Source organism: Lissotriton vulgaris, chromosome 4_1, assembly GCF_964263255.1.
Source record: "Lissotriton vulgaris chromosome 4_1, aLisVul1.2, whole genome shotgun sequence".
NCBI classification, from domain to species: domain Eukaryota; kingdom Metazoa; phylum Chordata; class Amphibia; order Caudata; family Salamandridae; genus Lissotriton; species Lissotriton vulgaris.
The window spans coordinates 925,886,206-925,908,704 of record NC_141691.1 but is presented as its reverse complement, the minus strand read 5'-3'; the positions used below and the strand labels follow the sequence as shown (position 1 = coordinate 925,908,704).

The window sequence follows — 22,499 nt, the reverse complement described above, 5'->3', positions numbered from 1 at the left end:
CACTACTCCCACCCCTACACTACCCTAAACCCTAAAACACTACTACACTACCCACTACTCTCACCCCTACACTACCCTAAACACTACTACGCTACCCACACTACTCCCACCCCTACACTACCCTAAAACACTACTACGCTACCCACACTACTCCCACCGCACACTACCCCAACCCAAAACACTACCACACTACTACACTACCCCCACCCCTACACTACCCTAAACTCTAAAACACTACTACGCTACCCACACTACTCCCATCCCTACACTACCCTAAACCCTAAAACACTACTACGTTACCCACACTACTCCCACCCCTACACTACCCTAATACACTACAATAAACAAACACTACAACACTACACTACCCTAAAACCTAAATCACTACACTACATAAACATTACACTACCCTCCCTAATACACTACACTAAACAAACACCACAACACACACTAAAACACTACATTTAAACTACAGAAAACCCTACGAAAGTAACCCCCACCCCATGCACAAACCCTCTTACCTCTCTCCTCTCCAGCTTCGCCGTCGGATCCTGCTTCCTCCTTCCTGCTTGCTTCACGTCGTTGTGAGGAAACAGCCTAAGTTTCCTCACAACGACATGGATAGCCGCCCCCGCCGCCATTACACATTACATCAAATGCGTTGTAAAAGCACATGCGATTTAATGGTATGCGTGGTTTTACCACGCGTTGTAACATCGCATGCGTTGTAATGCATGCGATGTAAAAGCAACGCGTGGTAAAACCCGCGTTTTAATGGTTGTTCCCCGATTGCCCATGCATCTCACAGTACTGCCCGTTAGAACCACGGGCTATAAGGGCAAACATTCTCATCGAATCACCTCAAGTTTATGGAAGCTCAGTGCATGTTGCTGACCACAGTGATGTTTATTTGTTCATTCTTTTACTGCTGTTTTATTATTTAATTTATTTAAGGTTTTTATAGAGCGCGTAATCACCCGGGAGTATCTCAGCGCTATACCTAGTAGTCAGACGGGGGCACAGAATAGGAGATTAGGAGGATTTGGGAAAAAGAAGGGTTTTAAGTGATTTTCTGAAACGAAGATGGTTAGGTTCCGTTCTAAGTTTCAGAGGCAGCGCGTTCCACTGCTTGGCTGTGTGCACCGAGAATCGGCGTCCTCCAGCCCGGGCTTTCTTCACTCTCGGTACCACTAAGAGGTTTTCGTGGTCCGATCTGAGCGCTCTGGCCGGTCTATAGGGGGTGATGCAGTTTTTGAGGATTGGAGGACCTTCTTCGTGAAGCGTTTTGTGGGCCAGGCAGAGAGCCTTGAACACCACCCTCTCCCTGACCGGCAGCCAGTGCAGCTTCATCAAGGCGGGTTTCGCGGATGTTCTGGCTGGGGTGCCCGTGAGCATCCGGGCAGCAGCGTTCTGAATTTTCTGCAGAGTGTAAAAGGTTGCTTCCGGGGCTCCCAAGTAAATGGCATTACAGTAGTCCAGCCTGGACACAATCAGGCCCTGGATCAACAGTTTCCGGGAGTTAAAAGGTAGCAGGGGGAGGACTTTCCTGCATGACCTGAGGAGGCCGAAGCAAACGCCGGCCGTCTTCTTTGCCTGTGTCCTAAAGGTGAGATCTTTCTCCAGCCATACCCCTAGGCTCTTCACCTCAGCTTTGGGGGAAGGTGGTTCACCGAGGCAGGCAGGCCAGGTGTTTGGGGGAAGGGAGATCTCTCTGTGCCCCAGGAGTAGGATCTCCGTTTTTGACCCATTGAGTTTTAGGGCAGAGTCATTCATCCACTGATGAATTTTGGAGAGGCAGCCATGGAGGTCCGAGGGGTCTTGCTTGGGGTGGGAGAGCGTTACCACCAGCTGTGTGTCATCAGCATAACTGATGATGGTTACTCCAAATGGAGTAACCACTTCCTCCAGTGTGGCCATATACACGTTGAATAACGTGGGGCTAAGTGACGAGCCCTGGGGCACGCCACACCGGAGAGGGATGGTAGGAGAGCGGCTGTCACTTTCCCAGACTTGGAAGGAACGTTGGTCGAGAAATGACGCAAGCCATTCCAGAGCTTTGTCCTTCACTCCGACATTCCCCAGGCGTTGGATAAGGACCTGGTGGCTGACAGTGTCGAAAGCCGCACTGAGGTCTAGGAGGATCACTGCCACTGATCCTCCCGTGTCCAGAATGTCTCTGGCCTTCTCCACTGCTGCCAGGAGTGCGGTGTGAGTGCCTTGGCCTGGTCTGAAACCAGTTTGAGAGCTCCTGAGCAGATGGTTGGTTTCCAAGAACTCAGACAGTTTTTTGTTGACCAGTTTCTCCGCGACCTTGCCCGCCCATGGGAGGAGGGAGATGGGTCTATAATTAGATAGATCTGCTGGATCTAGGGAAGGTTTCTTGAGGAGACCCTTAACGACCGCCGCTTTCCAGCTCGGCGGTACTTCTCCTTGAAGTAAGGAGGTATTAATCAATGCGGTCAGCGGGGGCACTATGGTATGGATGATTTTTTTTAGGAACCGTATAGGCACCGGGTCGCTAGGGGCGCCACTCTTGATGGATGCAAGTGTGGTGGCTACTTCCTCCCTGGTAACCGGACCGAATGAAGGCAAGTGGGGGAAGGATGGTTTCCGGGGGTTCGGGGGGAAAAAGCCGTTTTCCCCTTCATTAAAAACGGCAGCGGTAGCAGGGAGGGAGGCTAGAATCTTTTTGATTTTTTCATCAAAGAATGAGGCTAAGTTGATGCATTTGTCCTCCGCTTCTTTGGGGCTCAGATGTTTCTCAGGGGGGTCAGGGACCTGAAGGAGCTCTTTAAGAATAAGGAAAGTTTCCCTGGCGGAGCAGCAAGAATTTTTTATTTTTTCATCATAGAAGACGCTTTTGGCTCTGCGGAGTGCCATTTTGTATGTTCTCATGGCTGTCTGGAATAATTCTTTTTTATTCGCAGACTTGTCCTTCCTCCATAACCGTTCTGACTTTTTGCATTCCTTTCGTAGGGCATTTAGTGGAGGGGTATACCAAGGGGCGGGGTTGATCCTCTTGGCATGTTTGAGCGTGCTCGTTTGGGGGATAAGATCGTCTAAGGAATGGGTAAGCCAGTCGTTAAATTCTCTATCCGCAGTTTTGGGGTCCAAAGAGGGGAGGGGGGTGGATTCTCTCAGCTTAGCTTCCCATATCTCGGGTACCAGCTTGTGCCAGCGGCGCGCAAGTGTCCTGGCTTTAGGTGTTTGCGTCGGAGTGGATTTAGAACGCCAGTGCATGGGGATCAAAAAGTGATCAGTCCATGGGTAAGAGATGGGTGTCTCAGTTTTAAAGTTATTGAGATTCGTGAAAATCGGATCCAGGAGCTGGCCTTTTTCGTGTGTAGCTTGTGTATTCATAAGATGCAGGTCAACTGAGGAGAGGTCTGTCAATATGTTGGCTGCAGGGTGATCCGTTTTATTGATTGCACCTTGCTTTTATTAGCTATTGGATTAGTTGATTTGCACTAGCTCCACCTTTGGATGCAAATTGTAATCTTGATACTTGTCACAAGCATTAGCAGTAGGCTCTCACATTCAAGCTCAGCTGTTAAAAGTCGGTTGCCACCTTCCACACTGCACTCTGTGCCTTGGGACTTTAGCTACATGATCAGGCATAGGTTAACTCACTTGCGTCACTGCTCTTCAAGGCTAAGCGATTGCTATGCTCCTGGTCTTACTTCTGCTAATTTTCACTTTGCTCAACCATAAAATTCTTGCTGCTATCACATATTCTGCACTTTGCCTTAATCAGTCATGAGAGCAACTGCCCACATTAGTCCTTATCTTTAACGGTTAAACGCAAATTAAGCACTTGGGTGTGATTATCAGGTTGGCTTCTGTGCTGCTTTTTTGTTTTTCTTGATTAAGCTGAGCTTATTCATGAAATCTCACCGCTTCTTTTGGCAGTGCACTCTGCACTTTGCTCTAACTAGTCACCTGAACAGTTGTCTGCTCTAACATATCCATCCCTTGAAGGTGCAATTCAAATTATGCGCTTGGCTTAGATGGTCATCAGGCCTCGTTCTTATTTCCTCCTGATAAAAGTTGTTGTTTCTCTATTATTGCACATTGCACTTTGTTTTTATTAGGCACCAGAATAGTGTCAGGACCAGGAGGTTAAAAACATTGCTAGAAGTTCCAAAGACATTTGGCCTATTTCTTCAAGATAATTCACATAATTACTGCTTGAATTGGCACTTTGCTAAATGTAACAAGCATTTGCAATGCAATAGGTCTCGCATTAGGAAAGTTTGAGCTATTCGTCTTGTGAATGACAATTTTTTTATTTATGTGTTGTTTTTGAAAATATCTAAATTAATAGCTTTGTCATTTACAATGCCAATAGTTATAACTTTCGCAAATGTGACACCTATAGCATTTCTAATGCAACATGTTTTTGTATTTATGTGACTTAGATGTATAGATATTACAAATAACAATGGCTTTTAATTTTTTAAAATAATTAATACTTAAATAAAAGTGATTGTATTTTATAATGGCAATAGCTTAAACTTTTGTAACTAACTTTTGTGAAGATTATGTTCAGTGTATTTTATTGTGACGAAAATCCGACAACAGAAGTGAAATATTAACATCTAATTGTGATATCTGTAATAAAGCTTGAAACATTGAGAGAATATATTTGAACCAGTGATGCTGTGGTTGCGCTGAGTGATGCTTTGGTTGCGCTGAGTGATGCTGTGGTTGCGCTGAGTGATGCTGTGGTTGCGCTGAGTGGTGCTGAGTTGTGCTGTGGTGGTTCTGAGTGATGCTGTGGTGGTGCTGTGGTGGTGCTGAGTGATGCTGTGGTAGTACTGAGTGGTGCTGTGGTGGTGCTGGGTGGTGTTGTGGTGGTGCTGTAGAGGTGCTGAGTGATGCTGTGTCGGTGCTGAGTGGTGCTGTGGTGGTGCTGAGTGATGCTGTGGTGGTGCTGAGTGATGCTGTGGTGGTGCTGAGTGGTGCTGTGGTGGTGCTGAGTGGTGCTGTGGTGGTGCTGAGTGGTGCTGTGGTGGTGCTGAGTGATGCTGTGGTAGTGCTGAGTGATGCTGTAGTGGTGCTGAGTGGTGCTGTGGTGGTGCTGAGTGATGCTGTGATGGTGCTGAGTGATGCTGTGGTGGTGCTGAGAGGTGCTGTGATGGTGCTGAGTGGTGCTGTGGTGGTGCTGAGTGATGCTGTGGTGGTGCTGAGTGATGCTGTGGTGGTGCTGAGTGGTGCTGTGAGTAGGTACTTCTGCCCTGGCAAGTGAAGACATAGAACGTTACCTCTTGTGTGAGAGTGAACCTCAGTACCCTGTGAGTGAAACTAATGCTATGAGTTCCCTGCATGCTTGAGTAACGTGCACTCTCGGCTGCCCTGGCTGCCTCCTGCGTGTAATGATTGTACAGTGCACTGCTGCATCTGTGGACTTGAGATAGGGCTTAATTAGAGGTATGTGAGCTGTGTGTATGAGCTGTGTGTATATGGTCTTCTTGGACCCCAAGGACCGATGGAGGCACAAAGTGAAATGTTATTACATTTTCTAGGAAATATCAAAATACCCCTCAAACACTGTTGCACATGAACTATGATATGAGCTCATGTCAGTGCCAACATAGACATGCTGGATGCTTGGAAGGAACGGTGCGGGAGGGGTGTTGGATGGGTTGACAAATATTGAAGCCAGCTACATTCTGTTCTGTCACTGCCTATTTTGTTTTGTTTGTTTATTTCGAGTATGTAATGTGTGTGTGTGTATATCACCTATTTACATTGCCCTGTGATTATTTATTTTTCCTTGTACATTTCGTGTCTTTATCTTTCATTTTGTGTTTATCATCTGTTTGCACTGATTTGTGGCTGTCCGTATTTGAGTCTGTGTTTTGTACCTATATGAATCTCGGTGTGAGAGAGAGGGTGGGGAGGCAACGAGAGAGAGAGAGCGCGTGTGTCTATGTGTGTGTGTGTTTGCATGTCTCTCTTTCGGTACCACAGAAAGAGGCAAACAGTAATTGTCTGCCTTTGAAACGGAGCCTGGTTGTGGAGTGGAGGGAGGGGGTGACAGCTGGAGGTGCGAACCAGCTGTAATACGGGAGAGCTGAGGGGGAGGCAAGGGGCGTGCAAGGAGCTAGGCAGAGCATGGCGAAATAGAGAGACTACAAGATTGTTTAACGAGGGAAAGAAAAACGCCCGAGGGGATTGGGTGGGTGTTCTGAATTTGGTTTTCATTTGAGAAACTCGGATCACTACATGTGGTTTTAGTATTGTGACCTGGATAAGAAGTGTGTAGGGGGGGTAGGGGGGGGGGGGGGAGGCTCGAGCGCGGACTGTTACATAAAAAATGCTGCGGGTCTTTATTATAGCACACATCACAAACTGAATTGCCTACTAGTACTTGAGCAATGGACGGTGCTATTTCTCCACATTACGTCACTTTTTATATTATCTTAAGAGTTAAAAGTAAGAGTCCACGCTTCAGGAAACAGGACCTGCTCCCTGTAGGTTATACATTTCGCTGAAGAAAGCGCTCAACACCATCGACATATACATACAGATTGCAACTCCACTCTTCAGACGCCTGCTGGGCGCACTTGCGCACTTTAAGAACACTGGTACGGTTGGAGAGTCCCCGCCAGAATCTGGTAGGACAGTTGGTATGGAGGCCTTGGCGACTGACCCTACCACTCCCACCCCGTAATGGCTCTCCAAGCATGTCCTGAGGTGTGAAGATGGTCTTTGAAGGCTGTTTACAGTCTTCCACATGGTTTTCTGGTGTGAGAGCTAGAGACAACTGTTTTGGGGTGCCATAAACTCGCCCGTGAGGTGTGAGCTCCCCCTCCCTGTGGCTTTCTTTCATGGAAAGCTGACTCGCAGAATCCCTCGCCCCGTTCAAAAATATTTCTGCGATTTGTTTTGGTTCTGGCTGGTGGGGCCTCAGCCATAAATGAAAGATAAAGGTAGAGACTGCGGCATGGAGCGCAAGGCAGAGGGGGGCTGTAGAGGGGAGAGAGCACGCAAGGGGGGGGGGGGGGCATACAGTCAAAGAGAGAGAGACCGGCAGCAGACTCAGGAGAGGGAGGGGTAGAGGAGAGAGACAGTCAAAGAGAAAGGGAAGCTGAGACAGGCAGTCCCAGAGAGAGGCAAGCCAGGCAGTGGTTAGTGAGAGAGGAGAGACAGGTAGTGGAGTGAGATAGAAGCATAAAGAGAGGAGCGAGGCCAAGTAGAAAAGACAGGCAGACAGAAGGTCAATGGAAGAAAAAGAGAGACAGGCAGTCAAAGAAAGAAAGCCAGCGACATTCAGCGCAAGAAAAACAAGCATTAGAAATGCAATAGGTCTCGCAGCATTAGAGTTAGTGCTTTTAGAATTGTTTATGGGTTTTTTTGTAAATCTTTAGCATGAGGTTGAGGGTGAGTGAGGGTGAGTGAGGGTGAGGGGTTGAGGGTGAGTGAGGGTGAGGCTGAGGGGTTGAGGGTGAGGGTGAGTGAGGGTGAGTGAGGGGTTGAGGGTGAGTGAGGGTGAGTGAGGAGTTGAGGGTGAGTGAGGGTGAGTGAGGGGTTGAGGGTGAGTGAGGGTGAGGGGTTGAGGGTGGGTGAGGGGTTGAGGGTGGGTGAGGGTGAGGGGTTGAGGGTGAGTGAGGGTGAGGGTGAGTGAGGGTGAGTGAGGGGTTGAGGGTGAGGGTGAGTGAGGGTGAGGGTGAGTGAGGGTGAGTGAGGGGTTGAGGGTGAGTGAGGGTGAGTGAGGGGTTGAGGGTGAGTGAGGGTGAGTGAGGGGTTGAGGGTGAGTGAGGGTGAGGGGTTGAGGGTGGGTGAGGGGTTGAGGGTGAGTGAGGGTGAGTGAGGGGTTGAGGGTGAGTGAGGGTGAGTGAGGGGTTGAGGGTGGGTGAGGGGTTGAGGGTGGGTGAGGGTGAGGGGTTGAGGGTGAGTGAGGGTGAGGGTGAGTGAGGGGTTGAGGGTGAGGGTGAGTGAGGGTGAGGGTGAGTGAGGGTGAGTGAGGGTGAGTGAGGGTGAGTGAGGGGTTGAGGGTGAGTGAGGGTGAGTGAGGGGTTGAGGGTGAGTGAGGGTGAGTGAGGGGTTGAGGGTGAGTGAGGGTGAGTGAGGGGTTGAGGGTGAGTGAGGGTGAGTGAGGGGTTGAGGGTGAGTGAGGGTGAGGGGTTGAGGGTGGGTGAGGGGTTGAGGGTGGGTGAGGGTGAGGGGTTGAGGGTGAGTGAGGGTGAGTGAGGGTGAGTGAGGGTGAGTGAGGGTGAGTGAGGGGTTGAGGGTGAGTGAGGGTGAGTGAGGGGTTGAGGGTGAGTGAGGGTGAGTGAGGGGTTGAGGGTGAGTGAGGGTGAGTGAGGGGTTGAGGGTGAGTGAGGGTGAGTGAGGGGTTGAGGGTGAGTGAGGGTGAGTGAGGGGTTGAGGGTGAGTGAGGGTGAGGGGTTGAGGGTGGGTGAGGGGTTGAGGGTGAGTGAGGGTGAGTGAGGGGTTGAGGGTGAGTGAGGGTGAGTGAGGGGTTGAGGGTGAGTGAGGGTGAGGGGTTGAGGGTGAGTGAGGGGTTGAGGGTGAGTGAGGGTGAGTGAGGGGTTGAGGGTGAGTGAGGGTGAGGGGTTGAGGGTGGGTGAGGGGTCGAGGGTGGGTGAGGGTGAGGGGTTGAGGGTGAGTGAGGGTGAGGGTGAGTGAGGGTGAGTGAGGGGTTGAGGGTGAGGGTGAGTGAGGGTGAGTGAGGGTGAGTGAGGGTGAGTGAGGGGTTGAGGGTGAGTGAGGGAGTGAGGGTGAGTGAGGGTGAGTGAGGGGTTGAGGGTGAGTGAGGGTGAGGGGTTGAGGGTGGGTGAGGGGTTGAGGGTGGGTGAGGGTGAGGGGTTGAGGGTGAGTGAGGGTGAGTGAGGGTGAGTGAGGGAGAGTGAGGGTGAGTGAGGGGTTGAGGGTGAGGGTGAGTGAGGGTGAGTGAGGGTGAGTGAGGGTGAGTGAGGGTGAGTGAGGGTGGGTGAGGGTGGGTGAGGGTGAGTGTGGGTGAGTGTGGGTGAGGGATTGAGGGTGAGGGGTAACAGTAAATCATTCATTCCTCACACACAAATAGAGGACATTCCGTTTAACGATCCTTCCAACAATCTATTCACCTGGAGCATTTTTACAAGACGACTCCTGAGAAGAAAGCTGCCGGAACAAATGAACGGCTGTGGACTGTCATTGAGAGACTCCCTTTTCCGCGTTGGTTTTTGTTTGGTCCAGATGGTTACGTGAGCGTCATCATGTGGCCATTATCATCAGCGTGGCAACAGTCGGTAAACTGAAGGGGTGAGCTCAACCTGTATGCTTTTTATGCCAGGCCCACCCCGCCAGTACCCACTCTAAGTTCCTGGTTGTGACGTCACGCAGCACAGGATGCGCAGTGCAGCGATTGGGTTTTAGGCGTGGAAAGTGGGCGGGACTTCGGGTTGTCACCGTAGACGTCAGCGGTTTTTGCGGAAGTGTATGATGATGGCGATGGAGTTAGGCAGACAGCAGCAGGAAGGTGCATTTGGCTCGTTACCTGTCGACCCACTTTCCCGGTTCACGTGCCCAGTCTGCCTGGAGGTCTTCGAGAACCCCGTGAGAGTCAAGTGCGGACATGTGTGAGTGTGACACCCGTGGACCGAAGCTCGAAAAGGACATAATGTGTCAGGGAAGCAAATTGGAAAACTGGCAGGGCCAGTGAGTGGGTCAGCGAGTCACTAATAGGAAAATTATAGGCCGCCGGAGGGTGAGGGTGGTGGGAGGAGGCCCCACATTGAAAATATGCGCGAGCTGCGGTTGTTCAGTGAAAAGTAAAGTAGCTCTGAGTCTTCACTGAGTAGCATATAGTCGAATGGACTGCAACGCTGCAGGAGAATGGAGTTGGTTGGAAGAGGGGAACGGTCACGACTTTAGATTGCAACTAGCAGTGTCGTAGGCAGGGTATCTGGGCCAGTGATTAAGTTGCCAGCCTAATACATTTCTGAAAATGGGGAAATCAGACGAATGTGGCGAGTAGTGCGGGTGTTGGAAAACTAATTGGGGATTCCGTAAATTGGTTACAGCAGAAAGGAGACTCAGTCTTGAAGGGCATCTCCGTGAGCAACGGAGCCGATGAAATTGGCAATAAGAACAAGCAAGACGGAGGGAAGAGAGGGGAGGGGGGGGGAGAAATGCGACACGGCGCGAGGGGAGGGGGGAGGAGAAATGCGACACGGCGGGAGGGGGCGGAGCGGGTAAAACACGACGGACGTGCACGCGCCCGTGACTTTTAAGGTCAATGCGCATGCGCATAAGCTTAATGCGCATGCGCATTGACCTTAAAAGTCACGGGCACTGCAAGGAATCGCCACGATTCCTTGCAGTGTGGATAAAGAGTGGATAACTCGCAATACTCTCGCCTTGCTCGATGCGCATGCGCATCGACAGGCGAGACCTAAAAATGTAGCTGGGAGTCAAAGAGGGGATTAGTGGAAGGGATGCAATGCGGGGAGACGACAATAGGATTAGTGGGCTGCAAGCACGTGCACACATCAAGATTTGGCAGGAGGGGGTTCGAATCCCAGGGATGTAATGAAGTCTTGTCTGAGGCGGAAGGTGACGTGGATGGAGAGGCTCGGAGGTGGGAGATGTAGGAGACGTGCGTTTTGGGTAGTGCGGAGTTTGGTAATGCCTCCATTGCGTTGTATTAAAAAAACGTGCATGCTGCGATGGTTATTATTAGCATAAAACATTACTGAGGGCAAAACATTAGAGGAAGAAAGAATGTGAAGTCAGAGGAAAATGGCCAGCATGTGGCTAACATTGGGAATATGGAAACAAGACAGAGCTATGCAAAATAAATATATTGGGCAGGCTGGACCTCACCTTCCAAACTGCTTGTGCACGTTAGTGAGACTACCTTGAATATTGTTTGCACAGAGTAGTGAGGCCTTCTTTGCTGCATTGTGTGCACACATAACTAAAAAAAATTCTAGGTTGATGTGTGCATTCATTGGAGAGATCTCACTCAGAGTATTATATGCAGTCACTGGTAGGACCTCACCTTCCGTACTGCTTGTGCTTGTTAGTGAGATTACCTTGAATATTGTTTGCACTGACTGCCTTCTCTGCTGCATTGTGTCAAGCCACTAGTGAGACTTCACCTGGACTGTTGCGTGCCCTTCTTACTGAGACCTCATGTGTACTCTCTGCATGCACGAGCAAGGTTTCCACACAAAGATGGTGCCAATGAAAGTGAACTTTGTGCACGAATTTGCCCTGGACGGTTTGGTGCACTTATAACTGAGTTTTGGATTACAAAACGATTGTGCACACTCGTGAGTGAGTCCTCCTTTTAAGTAATGTCTACACTCACAAGTGAAAACTCATGACTGGGTTGTTTAAGTGTAATACGTGGGTGGTTGTCTGGCACGAAGTTGTGCAAAACATTGCGTCGATTTACTTGTCCTAACAAGGCCAAGCAGACACAGAGTAAATGAATATGTGCATTTGTAAACTCAGCCTCAGAGTGAACAGTATCCTGGCACTGAAAAAAGCAGATGTTTGTGCGACCTTGGAAGGATGAACGGCCCACAATGCTGTGGTGATTTGTGTCCTGCGATGTGAACTGTCTCCCTGGCGCAAGCATCGAAATAAGGCCGCTCCACACGTCTAAATGAGGTGGGAACCACATAGACGCGGAAGAGGCCTACAACATTTTTTGTCAGACTTCTTGAACACCTGTGTCCTCTAAATTAATTTCGAACCCTCTGCAGTAACCTGGTCATTATTCTGCTTCAAGGCACTTAGATGACGTCATCATTGTACAAAACAGAACCCAACGGAGCACTAAACCAGCAGAAATGTGCACTAGTGAAAAGCGCTTGCTCACAATTATTAAGAGCTTTTGATTGGTGAAGGGAAAGGGGAGATAATAGACTGCACATGGCGCAAAAACAGAATCCGATATTTGTGAACGAGAGATCAAATATATGCATCAGGAGATTGAAACTGTGCAAAAGAAATCCGCCCGTGGTTTGAGAACTTTTTTTGCTAACTAAAATTCGAGCCTACCATTCCTGCGGAATGGAATAGGCTCGACCTAAAAATGTTTAGAACGCCATATGGATTGGACATTGTAAGGGCTTTATGTAACCATACAATAAACGTATCATGCACTCATTCACCAGCTCATTCAACCATCGCAGGTTCACTCATCCATCTAACCATTTACTGATTTTCAAATTCACCCACTCTCCAAGGTAAATAGAAACTTGACAATCAGTGAAAAATTCCTTCCACTGATAAACTACCCAGAACTAATGGTTTGGCCAATACATGTTTTGCTTAATGGGTTTAAGCCACATGAAATCAACCTTTAAGCTGAATAAAGAATAACAATTATGAAAAGCAGGCCTTGTTTGGAGTAACTGAAAACAGTAAACCGGGCATGGGGGTGCCACAGAGTTAGGGGGCATCACGAGAGCACTCCAGACAGTCAAACATGGATTGTCTGTACTTTTTGCATGGTGTTCTTTACATTGTCACTACCACATCAAAAGCCAGCTTCCTACACATATCTCAACCACCGCCAAAGGCTCCACCAACCCTCCAGACACATACGCTCGCCCTCACTCACACCCCACATGCGCTTAAGCATCAGTGGAGGATGCTCCTTCTCCTAACTCGCCTCGAAGTCCTGGTACAGCCACCCCCTTCACTGTCCCTTCAGAAATTGGGAAAGGGACTTAAGACCTGGTTGTTCAACTGATTGCAACCGAGAAGCTTGGCTCTCGGGGCATGGATACCCTTGTGGGTGATTAGCAGCGCTTTAAAAATCCAGTTTGATTGATTGAAGCTAGAGACCATGTATGGAACCTAAAGATTCCTCTGCCAAATTTGACAGTTCACTCAGTAGCACACACTGTTACCTTTAACCTCTTGGGCATCTCCCCCCAAATTGGTACAGCTAAAGTTCAACCATCAGAAGTCTGCCGGCAAAGTCCTCTACAGCCTACCCTGCTAAAAGCACAGACAAACAGTTCCGGACCGAAGTGTATAAGACCAACCCACGCTGATGAACAGGAATCCTTCACTAAAGATAGTCCCCACCTGGCCGAGTCACTGTGGGTGCACACGCTTTCTGCACTATCATGCTAGGGGGTGCAACCACCAGCCAAACCACAACCTGGCAAGGCAGGACTTCAAAGGGCCTCAGGGCTGTACCTCACACTAGTACACCTAAAGTGTGCCAGGCAGGCATCTGCTAAGGCATTCTCTGCAGCCTGTCCTTCTGACAGCTCGGAGCAGAAATTCCTAATAGTTGTGGGTTCCTTCCCTTTTATCCTGAGTTCTGGCTTCACAGGACCTACCTGATTAGACACCAGGCTGGGCATTGCCACAGCCACCACCTCAGGTAAAACAGTATCTAGGATTACATATTTTACCGTAATTGGGCAGTCACCCACCAAGGCCTGACATCTCAGGGTCCATCACTAACCCCTCCCAGGAATCCAGAAAGTCCAAGCCCCCCCCCTTTCCATCACCAACCCCACTAAGGAATTCAAGGCCACCATTGGACAGCTCCCCCTTCCCAACAGATAACCTACGGGGAATGTGGAAACCACAATGTTTTCTTGCACCATTTACCCCCTTTGCAGAAAACCTTCTTGGGGACCAACCTATCCTTATGGTGACAATCACTAGGGGGATCACTACTCCTAGGTACCCTTCTTGTGGATTTTGGCTTACACTAATGGCTGGGAACCTCTGCTAAAATATTTACTCAAGGTGCCCACTCTCAAGGGAAACTGCCTTCCCCATGGGTTTGCAAAAACAACAGGTGATGGACCGAATGAGGATCAATGTCACACATTCAACCCAGTCAAAAGATCTGGGTCCTAATCCATCGTTTTTTTGCACTCCACACCACCCTGGGTTAGACAATGGCGATATGCAAATCAGCTCTGACCCTGTTGCCCCATGGGAACAGTCCAGTCCGAACTACAAAAGCCATGTCCTTCCCAGAACGGAATCAAGCATCCGAGGACCGGACCGGTTTCGAGGTAACACCTCTCATCAGCCCGGCTAGCTTGACTCCAGTGGTGTGGAGTGCCTGGGACCCACGTCTGGGCATCCCCAGTACACTTATAGCGAGTTTGCAAAAATTAGGACCCAGATCTTTTGACTGGGTTGAATGTGTGACATTGATCCTCATTCGGTCCATCACCTGTTGTTTTTGCAATTGCCGCCCTAAGTGCGCTGGGGATGCCCAGACGTGGGTCCCAGGCACTCCACACCACTTGGGAGTCAAGCTAGCCGGGCTGATGAGAGGTGTTACCTCGAAACCGGTCCGGTCCTCGGATGCTTGATTCCGTTCTGGGAAGGACATGGCTTTTGTAGTTCGGACTGGACTGTTCCCATGGGGCAACAGGGTCAGAGCTGATTTGCATATCGCCATTGTCTAACCCAGGGTGGTGTGGAGTGCAAAAAAACGATGGCTTTGGGCCCAGATCTTTTGACTGGGGGAATGTGTGACATTGATCCACATTCGGTCCATCACTTGCTGTTTTTGCAATTGGTTCCCCATGGGTAGCCAGAGAATTTCCTAGAGACCCAACCACCTCCTACAACTCAAGAAGCAGAACCCACATCTCCACCCCAATCTAAAGTGTGGGAACCTGTTGCAGTCCCTAAACCTACAGAAAAGCACCCTCCTCAAACAGGCTTAGTGTGTGTAGTGTTGGGGTTCTAATAAAACTATGGCCTGGATCACTATAATAAAACACCGCAAAGCCCACATAGGCATCACATCATTCAAAAATTGCAAACCAGCTATAAACAACACATTTGATACATCAACCAACCATTAATGTTTTCACATGACATTTTGTGTGAGGGCTTTCCTTTCTAAAAACTTGAGTTCACATAACCAAACCTTAGAGCCCGTCTCGGAGCCTTGTGCTTTGATATTTGTGGGGAAATTGTCTTTCTTGACATTAGCATGTAAGTAGTCTAAATTGCGGTTCGTTGGTAGCCTAATTTTTTTATAGTGGAAGTCTCATCATTTCATGCTGATGGTAGAGAAGGAATACAACTGATTTACATTTTTGGGGCAGAGACATAGGGAAAAGTCAAATGTGATGTTGTCTCATATAAGTTGAATCTGTCTGAAACGTAAATTCAAAGATTGATGGGCGACAACTGCGTTCTCTAGTGGCATTGTTTTGAAAAGAATGGGCCAGAAGAGTGATCAAGCAGGAGTAAAAGAGGTACAGAACAAACAGCTTTTATTTATTTTTTTAGGCATTTTAGTTTAACATAGACATGCTAAAACAAAAAAAGGAAAGACTATGGATAGAATAGAGGATAGTACTTTGCATGCCCTCAAATACAGACATTTCACCTGACCAATGATCACAGATGTAACTACTTTCCAGTAAAAACCATTAAATTCTTACCATAAAGATGTTCTTTATCAGTCATGATCCTACTATAATGTTTAAGTTTGATGACTTCTGGAAATAAGAAAAGAGATGTATTTTATTTTTGATACATATGTGGAAAAGCTAGGCCTGTTCAAATGGTAATGAACAATCAGTTTAAATCAAATATATAGGAATGCAATTAGTTTGAATCTGTAACTTCTGTGACCAATTTATCTGAAAAACAATTCGACTGATTGACAAGAAGATCAAAAGAAAGCAAATTAAATTGAAAAAAACAAATTATTTTAGGGTAAAGTAGGAAGAGGGCTGGGTGGTTCATGGGAAGAATAGGTTACAATCTCATGACTCCTGCATGTCATTGCTTCTTTAATTAAAGCTAGCGCTTTGACACCCTCAGGGAAAACACACTCTACAAATTCCAATACAATCTAAATCGAATAAATGTGTTCAACAAATCTTATGTGAAATCACTTTCTCAAAATAACTGTATTCAAGTCATTTGATTAAAACAAACTGTAAAAAACTATTTGATAAGATCTAAAAGTGCAGAATAGATGTTTTGCAACTTGTCTGAATTTCTGTTTCCAATCACTTTAACAAAACAGGGAGTTTGCAAATAAAAGGTTTCCTTTAAGGAGGAAAATTGTGTTAGCTCTGCAGCTTCTGAAGAAAGTAAAAGCTCTGTGCAGGTTTATTTTGAGAGTTCTCATACAAGTAAATAGCCATAAACATGAAAGACTATGTCTTTTCTTGGTACAATGTAGTTCTTGAACACTAAGCTAAAAAAATTGCTGTGCTTCAATTGCAGGTGAAGGCCATGCTTACGGAGTTTATGACTGAATTGATGCATGCTATGAATGGGTACCGATTCAGAAAAGGGGGTGGTGATGGACAGAGTATCTGAATTAAGCAGAACACTCCTACCCAGTCCAAAGATCAGGGCTTGATCCATCACCGTTTTTTAGCTCACTGCACCATCCCAGCTCAGAACCTGGCTACATGCAAATTAGTCTGTCCCTGGCCCAGTGCATCATGGGAACAGGGCAGACCAAACTACCAAGCCAATTTTTTTACTGGAAAGGAAACAAGCTTCCGGGGACCGGTTTCTGGCATTACAGCCGTCTTCGGCCCGGCTTGCTTGAATCCTGATGGTGCAGTGAGCAAGGGACTCACATCTGAGCATACCCTTCCACGATTATGGTGGACAAAACGATTCAGAAAAGGGGGTGGTGATGGACAGAGTATCTGAATTAAGCAGAACACTCCTACCCAGTCCAAAGATCAGGGCTTGATCCATCACCGTTTTTTAGCTCACTGCACCATCCCAGCTCAGAACCTGGCTACATGCAAATTAGTCTGTCCCTGGCCCAGTGCATCATGGGAACAGGGCAGACCAAACTACCAAGCCAATTCTTTTACTGGAAAGGAAACAAGCTTCCGGGGACCGGTTTCTGGCATTACAGCCGTCTTCGGCCCGGCTTGCTTGAATCCTGATGGTGCAGTGAGCAAGGGACTCACATCTGAGCATACCCTTCCACGCTTATGGTGGACAAAACGATTCAGAAAAGGGGGTGGTGATGGACAGAGTATCTGAATTAAGCAGAACACTCCTACCCAGTCCAAAGATCAGGGCTTGATCCATCACCGTTTTTTAGCTCACTGCACCATCCCAGCTCAGAACCTGGCTACATGCAAATTAGTCTGTCCCTGGCCCAGTGCATCATGGGAACAGGGCAGACCAAACTACCAAGCCAATTCTTTTACTGGAAAGGAAACAAGCTTCAGGGGACTGGTTTCTGGCATTACAGCCGTCTTCGGCCCGGCTTGCTTGAATCCTGATGGTGCAGTGAGCAAGGGACTCACATCTGAGCATACCCTTCCACGCTTATGGTGGACAAAACAATTCAGAAAAGGGGGTGGTGATGGACAGAGTATCTGAATTAAGCAGAACACTCCTACCCAGTCCAAAGATCAGGGCTTGATCCATCACCGTTTTTTAGCTCACTGCACCATCCCAGCTCAGAACCTGGCTACATGCAAATTAGTCTGTCCCTGGCCCAGTGCATCATGGGAACAGGGCAGACCAAACTACCAAGCCAATTCTTTTACTGGAAAGGAAACAAGCTTCCGGGGACCGGTTTCTGGCATTACAGCCGTCTTCGGCCTGGCTTGCTTGAATCCTGATGGTGCAGTGAGCAAGGGACTCACATCTGAGCATACCCTTCCACGCTTATGGTGGACAAAACGATTCAGAAAAGGGGGTGGTGATGGACAGAGTATCTGAATTAAGCAGAACACTCCTACCCAGTCCAAAGATCAGGGCTTGATCCATCACCGTTTTTTAGCTCACTGCACCATCCCATCTCAGAACCTGGCTACATGCAAATTAGTCTGTCCCTGGCCCAGTGCATCATAGGAACAGGGCAGACCAAACTACCAAGCCAATTATTTTACTGGAAAGGAAACAAGCTTCCGGGGACCGGTTTCTGGCATTACAGCCGTCTTCGGCCTGGCTTGCTTGAATCCTGATGGTGCAGTGAGCAAGGGACTCACATCTGAGCATACCCTTCCACGCTTATTTCCAAAGATCAGGGCTTGATCCATCACTGTTTTTTAGCTCACTGCACCATCCCAGCTCAGAACCTGGGTACATGCAAATTAGTCTGTCCCTGGCCCAGTGCATCATTCACCAAAAACTTCACTCGCAACTTTCCTTCATCCAGAGGGCACTTCTGTGATGAACACAGGAGTAAAAGGTTATTTATTTATTTAGCACTTAGTACCCCTGACGAGGCGCCCTGGTTCGATTGTTTCGAATCTGAATGCACATAGTTTACAGTGTCTACTGTGCCTTTTATCAAAGCGCTCTGACGTCAGCTATGACTACACGCGCACTATATAAAAGAAAATAAACATTTCTGCAGGGTGAATCTCTGGCCGTCCCTCAGACAGACCCCGCCCTCCACTCGTTCCCAGCGAGCAATTAAAAACACACCCACTGTGCAGGCTTCCAGCACAGAGGCCAAGCAATGAATGAACAATGCTTTCCCTAACGCTTGCTTGCCCGTGCCGCCTGCCATTGGTTGTGAAGGGTGTAAAGTGACATGCCACGGAAAGCACCGGGTAGATAGACTTTTGGACTAAAAGTACCTGAGTAAAAAGCACCAATAGATATTTTTTGTGTGCTATCAATTGCATGACTTTGTAAAAGATAAAAAGTAATTATTTTTTATGTATATCTTTTGTACGTTTAATTGTACCCATAAGGGACAGTGGTGCAGTAAGGCTTGTGTTTATTTTAAATTAAAATGCCCCTTTTGATGGATGTTGGCTTGAGTGCAGTCTAGATGGATTTAAGCGAGCGTCAGACATTGTTTCGCATCGTAACTCATTCTCAGGGGACGGCCATACAGCACTGGGGCATCTGGAATTCACACAGTGCCCAATTCAAACTCGGGGACAAAGCCAGCCCAGTAAGAATGTCCGACTAAGCTGAATGTTGCACACAGCAGCAACAGGTGCCTTGACCCCATGGGCAATTCTGCCTCACTCTTGGGTCCATCGCTTTGTATGGTTTCACACAAGCCTCGACTTTTTTTTGATGTGCAAATCTTCCCACCTTGAACCCCATTCACCACGTAAATTGCTTCTATCATGTTGATTGTTAAGGAGGAAGGGGGGACGTGCAGTGTAAAGAAAAAGGTGTTCGTTTAAGTGGTTTTCCCAAAAACACTACATACAGTAAAAAAAACAAAAAAAAAGTTTAGCCATACAAAACGACATTCGCTAAAATTGTTATTAAACACACAATGCCAGAAAGAAAGTTTTCGATGCCAAACACCTTCCTCGCGATTGCTTCATTGGAAGGGCCGGTGCCGCCCCTCTGTCTGTCCTGGACGCCCCCTCTCTCAGTGGTGTCCTCCACCTTGCGAGGCATCGTGGCGCTGTTTACAACGGTCATCGAAGCGCTAGAATGAACTAGTGCTGGATACGGACAGACGCGATTTAACCAGCAGTCTGTCTGTTAACTAACCGGTCCAATGACATTGAATGTAGGTAAACGTAAACAAAAAGCTGAACAAACTTGCGCGTTCTAGACAACATGTCTCAATCTAGATCACGTTTACAAATGCAGGCGCCCATGGTGATTACACAAAGTGAAAGAAAGTGTTCAGACGCTGTGTGTACCAAAGGCAAATGACGGGGACGAACAGCTGAAAACAGTATTTATTGTTATTCGCGTCCTCAAAGCTGCGGATCGGTTTCACACAGGGGAACGCACCTCGAAGTGGTGGCTTGCAGCCATGAGCCCCTGGTTTTCAGAAGCCCGCCCCATGGTCTCACGGGAGCCATACTGGCAACCCGTGGAGCTTGGAGATAGTTTGGTGGGTTAAAGCGCCTGCTGCAGAGGTGCTGTGGGTTCGACCCCCTCAGAACCGACCTCGGCTTTCATTCATCTGAGATCACTGAAAGGCCAGTGGACGAGCATTATTCAAGCGCCAAGAGGGCGTTGGGCGCTACAGCAATGGCCAGTGTTATCTGTGTTTAATCTCACTCTCATTGTGTACACGGATGTGATTTCGGACTGCAGTTCTTCACCAGGGAGAAGATGCACCTCTCAAGCCCGAGTGAGACAAGACTTTTACTTTGGGGGGGGGGGGGGGGGGGGGGGGGTGGTCGGGGATTTATTCATGGGCGCGAGCTCCACAGACAAAAAAGCATTTACATGTGTCTGCACAGGGAGGGGCGCAAATTCCAAGGAGGGGGCTGGGGCGATTCATTACTGAGCACAAAGACGTTTGGTTGGCCAGGGGGTGAGATTTGTATGTGTAAAGGGTAATTAACAGGTTTGCCAGGGGCGGGAGGGCAGCGTGAAGGCAACGTTGCAAAGTCGGAGGAAGTCACGAATCGGCCCTGTTTAAAGCTTAGAGCACAATCACCGCAGGGGTAGAGGAGACGTTGACCATTGACACCTGCATGCAAGGTCTCTCCTTAAGGAAGTCGGCGTATGGGAGAGACCAGATAAAGGGCAACGGTGTGATCGTGTCCACTATTGCCACCCAGGGCTTATGGTGACATCATAAACCACAAGGCCAAAGGTCGAGTAGTTTGTTAATATCACCAGGCCTAGAGATGGTAGCCCAGGACAACATTACGCTTTACCCTTTATATGTATATTTTATTTTGCTTTCTTTTGGGTAGTGAAACAGAACAAGTGATTGTCTTCAAGGTGCAGCGAACAATGGGCACTGTTTAGAATTGGAATATTCAGGTTTTGTTTGCCTTTCGTAAATGAATTGTTGATAAAACAATGGACAATAGTGATGGATGCTAGGTTTATGCCTCTGTTCCCTGCATGTGATCCGGTTTTTCGTGCCTCTGTTCCCTAGGGCGTTACTGGACAGAGAGCTGTGTGTGGTGCTGTCTGTGTGTGGTGCTGTCTGTGTGTGGCACTGTCTGTGTGTGGCGCTGTCTGTGTGTGTGTGTGGCTCTGTGTCCGCTAATACTCTCTACTACTCTCTAATGCTCACCTATTACCATTGTAAATGATACCATTTATTTCTGTTTTTAAAAAAAAAATGCCATTTGCAGTGCCAATAGCTCTAACTTTACCAAAGCCGAGACCATTGCATTGTAAATGCTTGTTTTTTTAATTGCCACTCGTAAGAGAAATGTGGAATGTACTGTGGGGAAATGTGGAAGGTACTGCAGCCTTGTCTAGATCATTTTATGTTATCTACACCACATTTTTTAAGCAACCAAACATGCTACAACTTTTTGAGGTAGTTAGTTGGGGTAAGAACGGAAATAATAGTTTTTGACTTTGTTCATATAAACCTAATTCCATACATGTAAGCTTTTGACAACACATTTATGTCTCAGGTTACCCAGATCTTAACACAGGCTCAGGATTCACACATGAAAGTTATCCTAAAGTTACTAATGTTAAGGTTATCAACTCCATGGAGTGGAGGCCACTTTTTAAATTAAGCCTTCTGATTTGTTTCTCAAAGTGACACAGATTGTGCGACCTCAGACTGTCAACATCAAATTTATCCCACACACAGGCCTCAAAAACTCAAGCATCAGCCAGCAAATCTGTCACCTACGTATGTAACAACAACAGCATCCCTCAAAGTAGATGTATACTAAAGATATAGAGCGTTATTTAGAGTTAGACAAACGTGGTGGATATCTCATATGCGGTATAACAAGGTAATTATAGCTTACAGCACTTGTAGTATGGCGGCAGCACAGTATAGATAATAGAGCGAACATCTCAGGCAGCAGTAGAGTAATGTTACAGAAAGGGCAAGCATCACCAGTGCAAATTTCCCTCAAATACAGAAATTGCCAACCACAGAATGGAAGTCTGAAAGGTCCATTCACACTCACAACTGACCATTGTGGCCAACAGCAATGCAAGTGTCCTTGACACTAGATAGATGCAGCAGGAGTTCAATCATCCCTCGCACAGAATATGGAACATCAGATGCAAAACTCACTCACACATAGATAAGGTTATGCATGGACAGCAACGCTGAAAGCTACCTGGTCCACACAGTTGGTTCCGTACATAAACAGACACAATGCAGTATTTCATCACACAAAGTGACAGAGCTGTGCACTGCACTTGTAAGTGGAATGTGGTCTATACACCGGACTTAAATGTGTTTGTTTTTTCTTGTGAGAATATACTATTAAAAAATGAAACTCACAGAGAAGGTTGTTCTAAAACAAATTGTGACACAGCTGTACACTGCACTAGTTAGTGGAATGAGGACTATACACTGGACTTACTGGGCCTGAATCACAAAGGTAAACTTACTTATATTTTGTGTAAGTTTAATTTTTGGGGGAATTCACAAAACTGAGTTTTAATTGTTACTTTACGAATGCTAAAGACTCTGCAGTCGAGGTGGAGAACATCGCACATAAAAAGATAGGCATGTTGTATCTTTTAATGTGCCGAATTCTTCGTCCCGACTGCGGAGTCTCCACACTCGTAAATTTAGGATTAAAAGGCAGTTTTGTGAATCCCAAACAAATGTAAACTTACACAGAAGTGTATGTTTACCTTTGTGAATCGAAATTTGCCTAGCTTACGTAACGGTAAGTTTCAAT

The 22,499-nt window shown here is 47.5% G+C and overlaps 1 protein-coding gene across 2 annotated transcripts in view; it reads right to left on the bottom strand.

Moving 5' to 3' along the window:
• LOC147722733 (NFX1-type zinc finger-containing protein 1-like) overlaps positions 1-22,499 on the bottom strand; it is a 1,249,199-nt gene that overhangs the window by 1,178,996 nt on the left and 47,704 nt on the right. For both annotated transcript variants that reach the window (XM_086965207.1, XM_086965208.1), the window contains one exon: positions 15,387-15,443. In XM_086965207.1, the coding sequence (XP_086821333.1) occupies positions 15,387-15,411 (25 nt within the window). In that variant the 5' untranslated portion in view covers positions 15,412-15,443. The remainder of the gene's footprint in view (positions 1-15,386; positions 15,444-22,499) is intronic.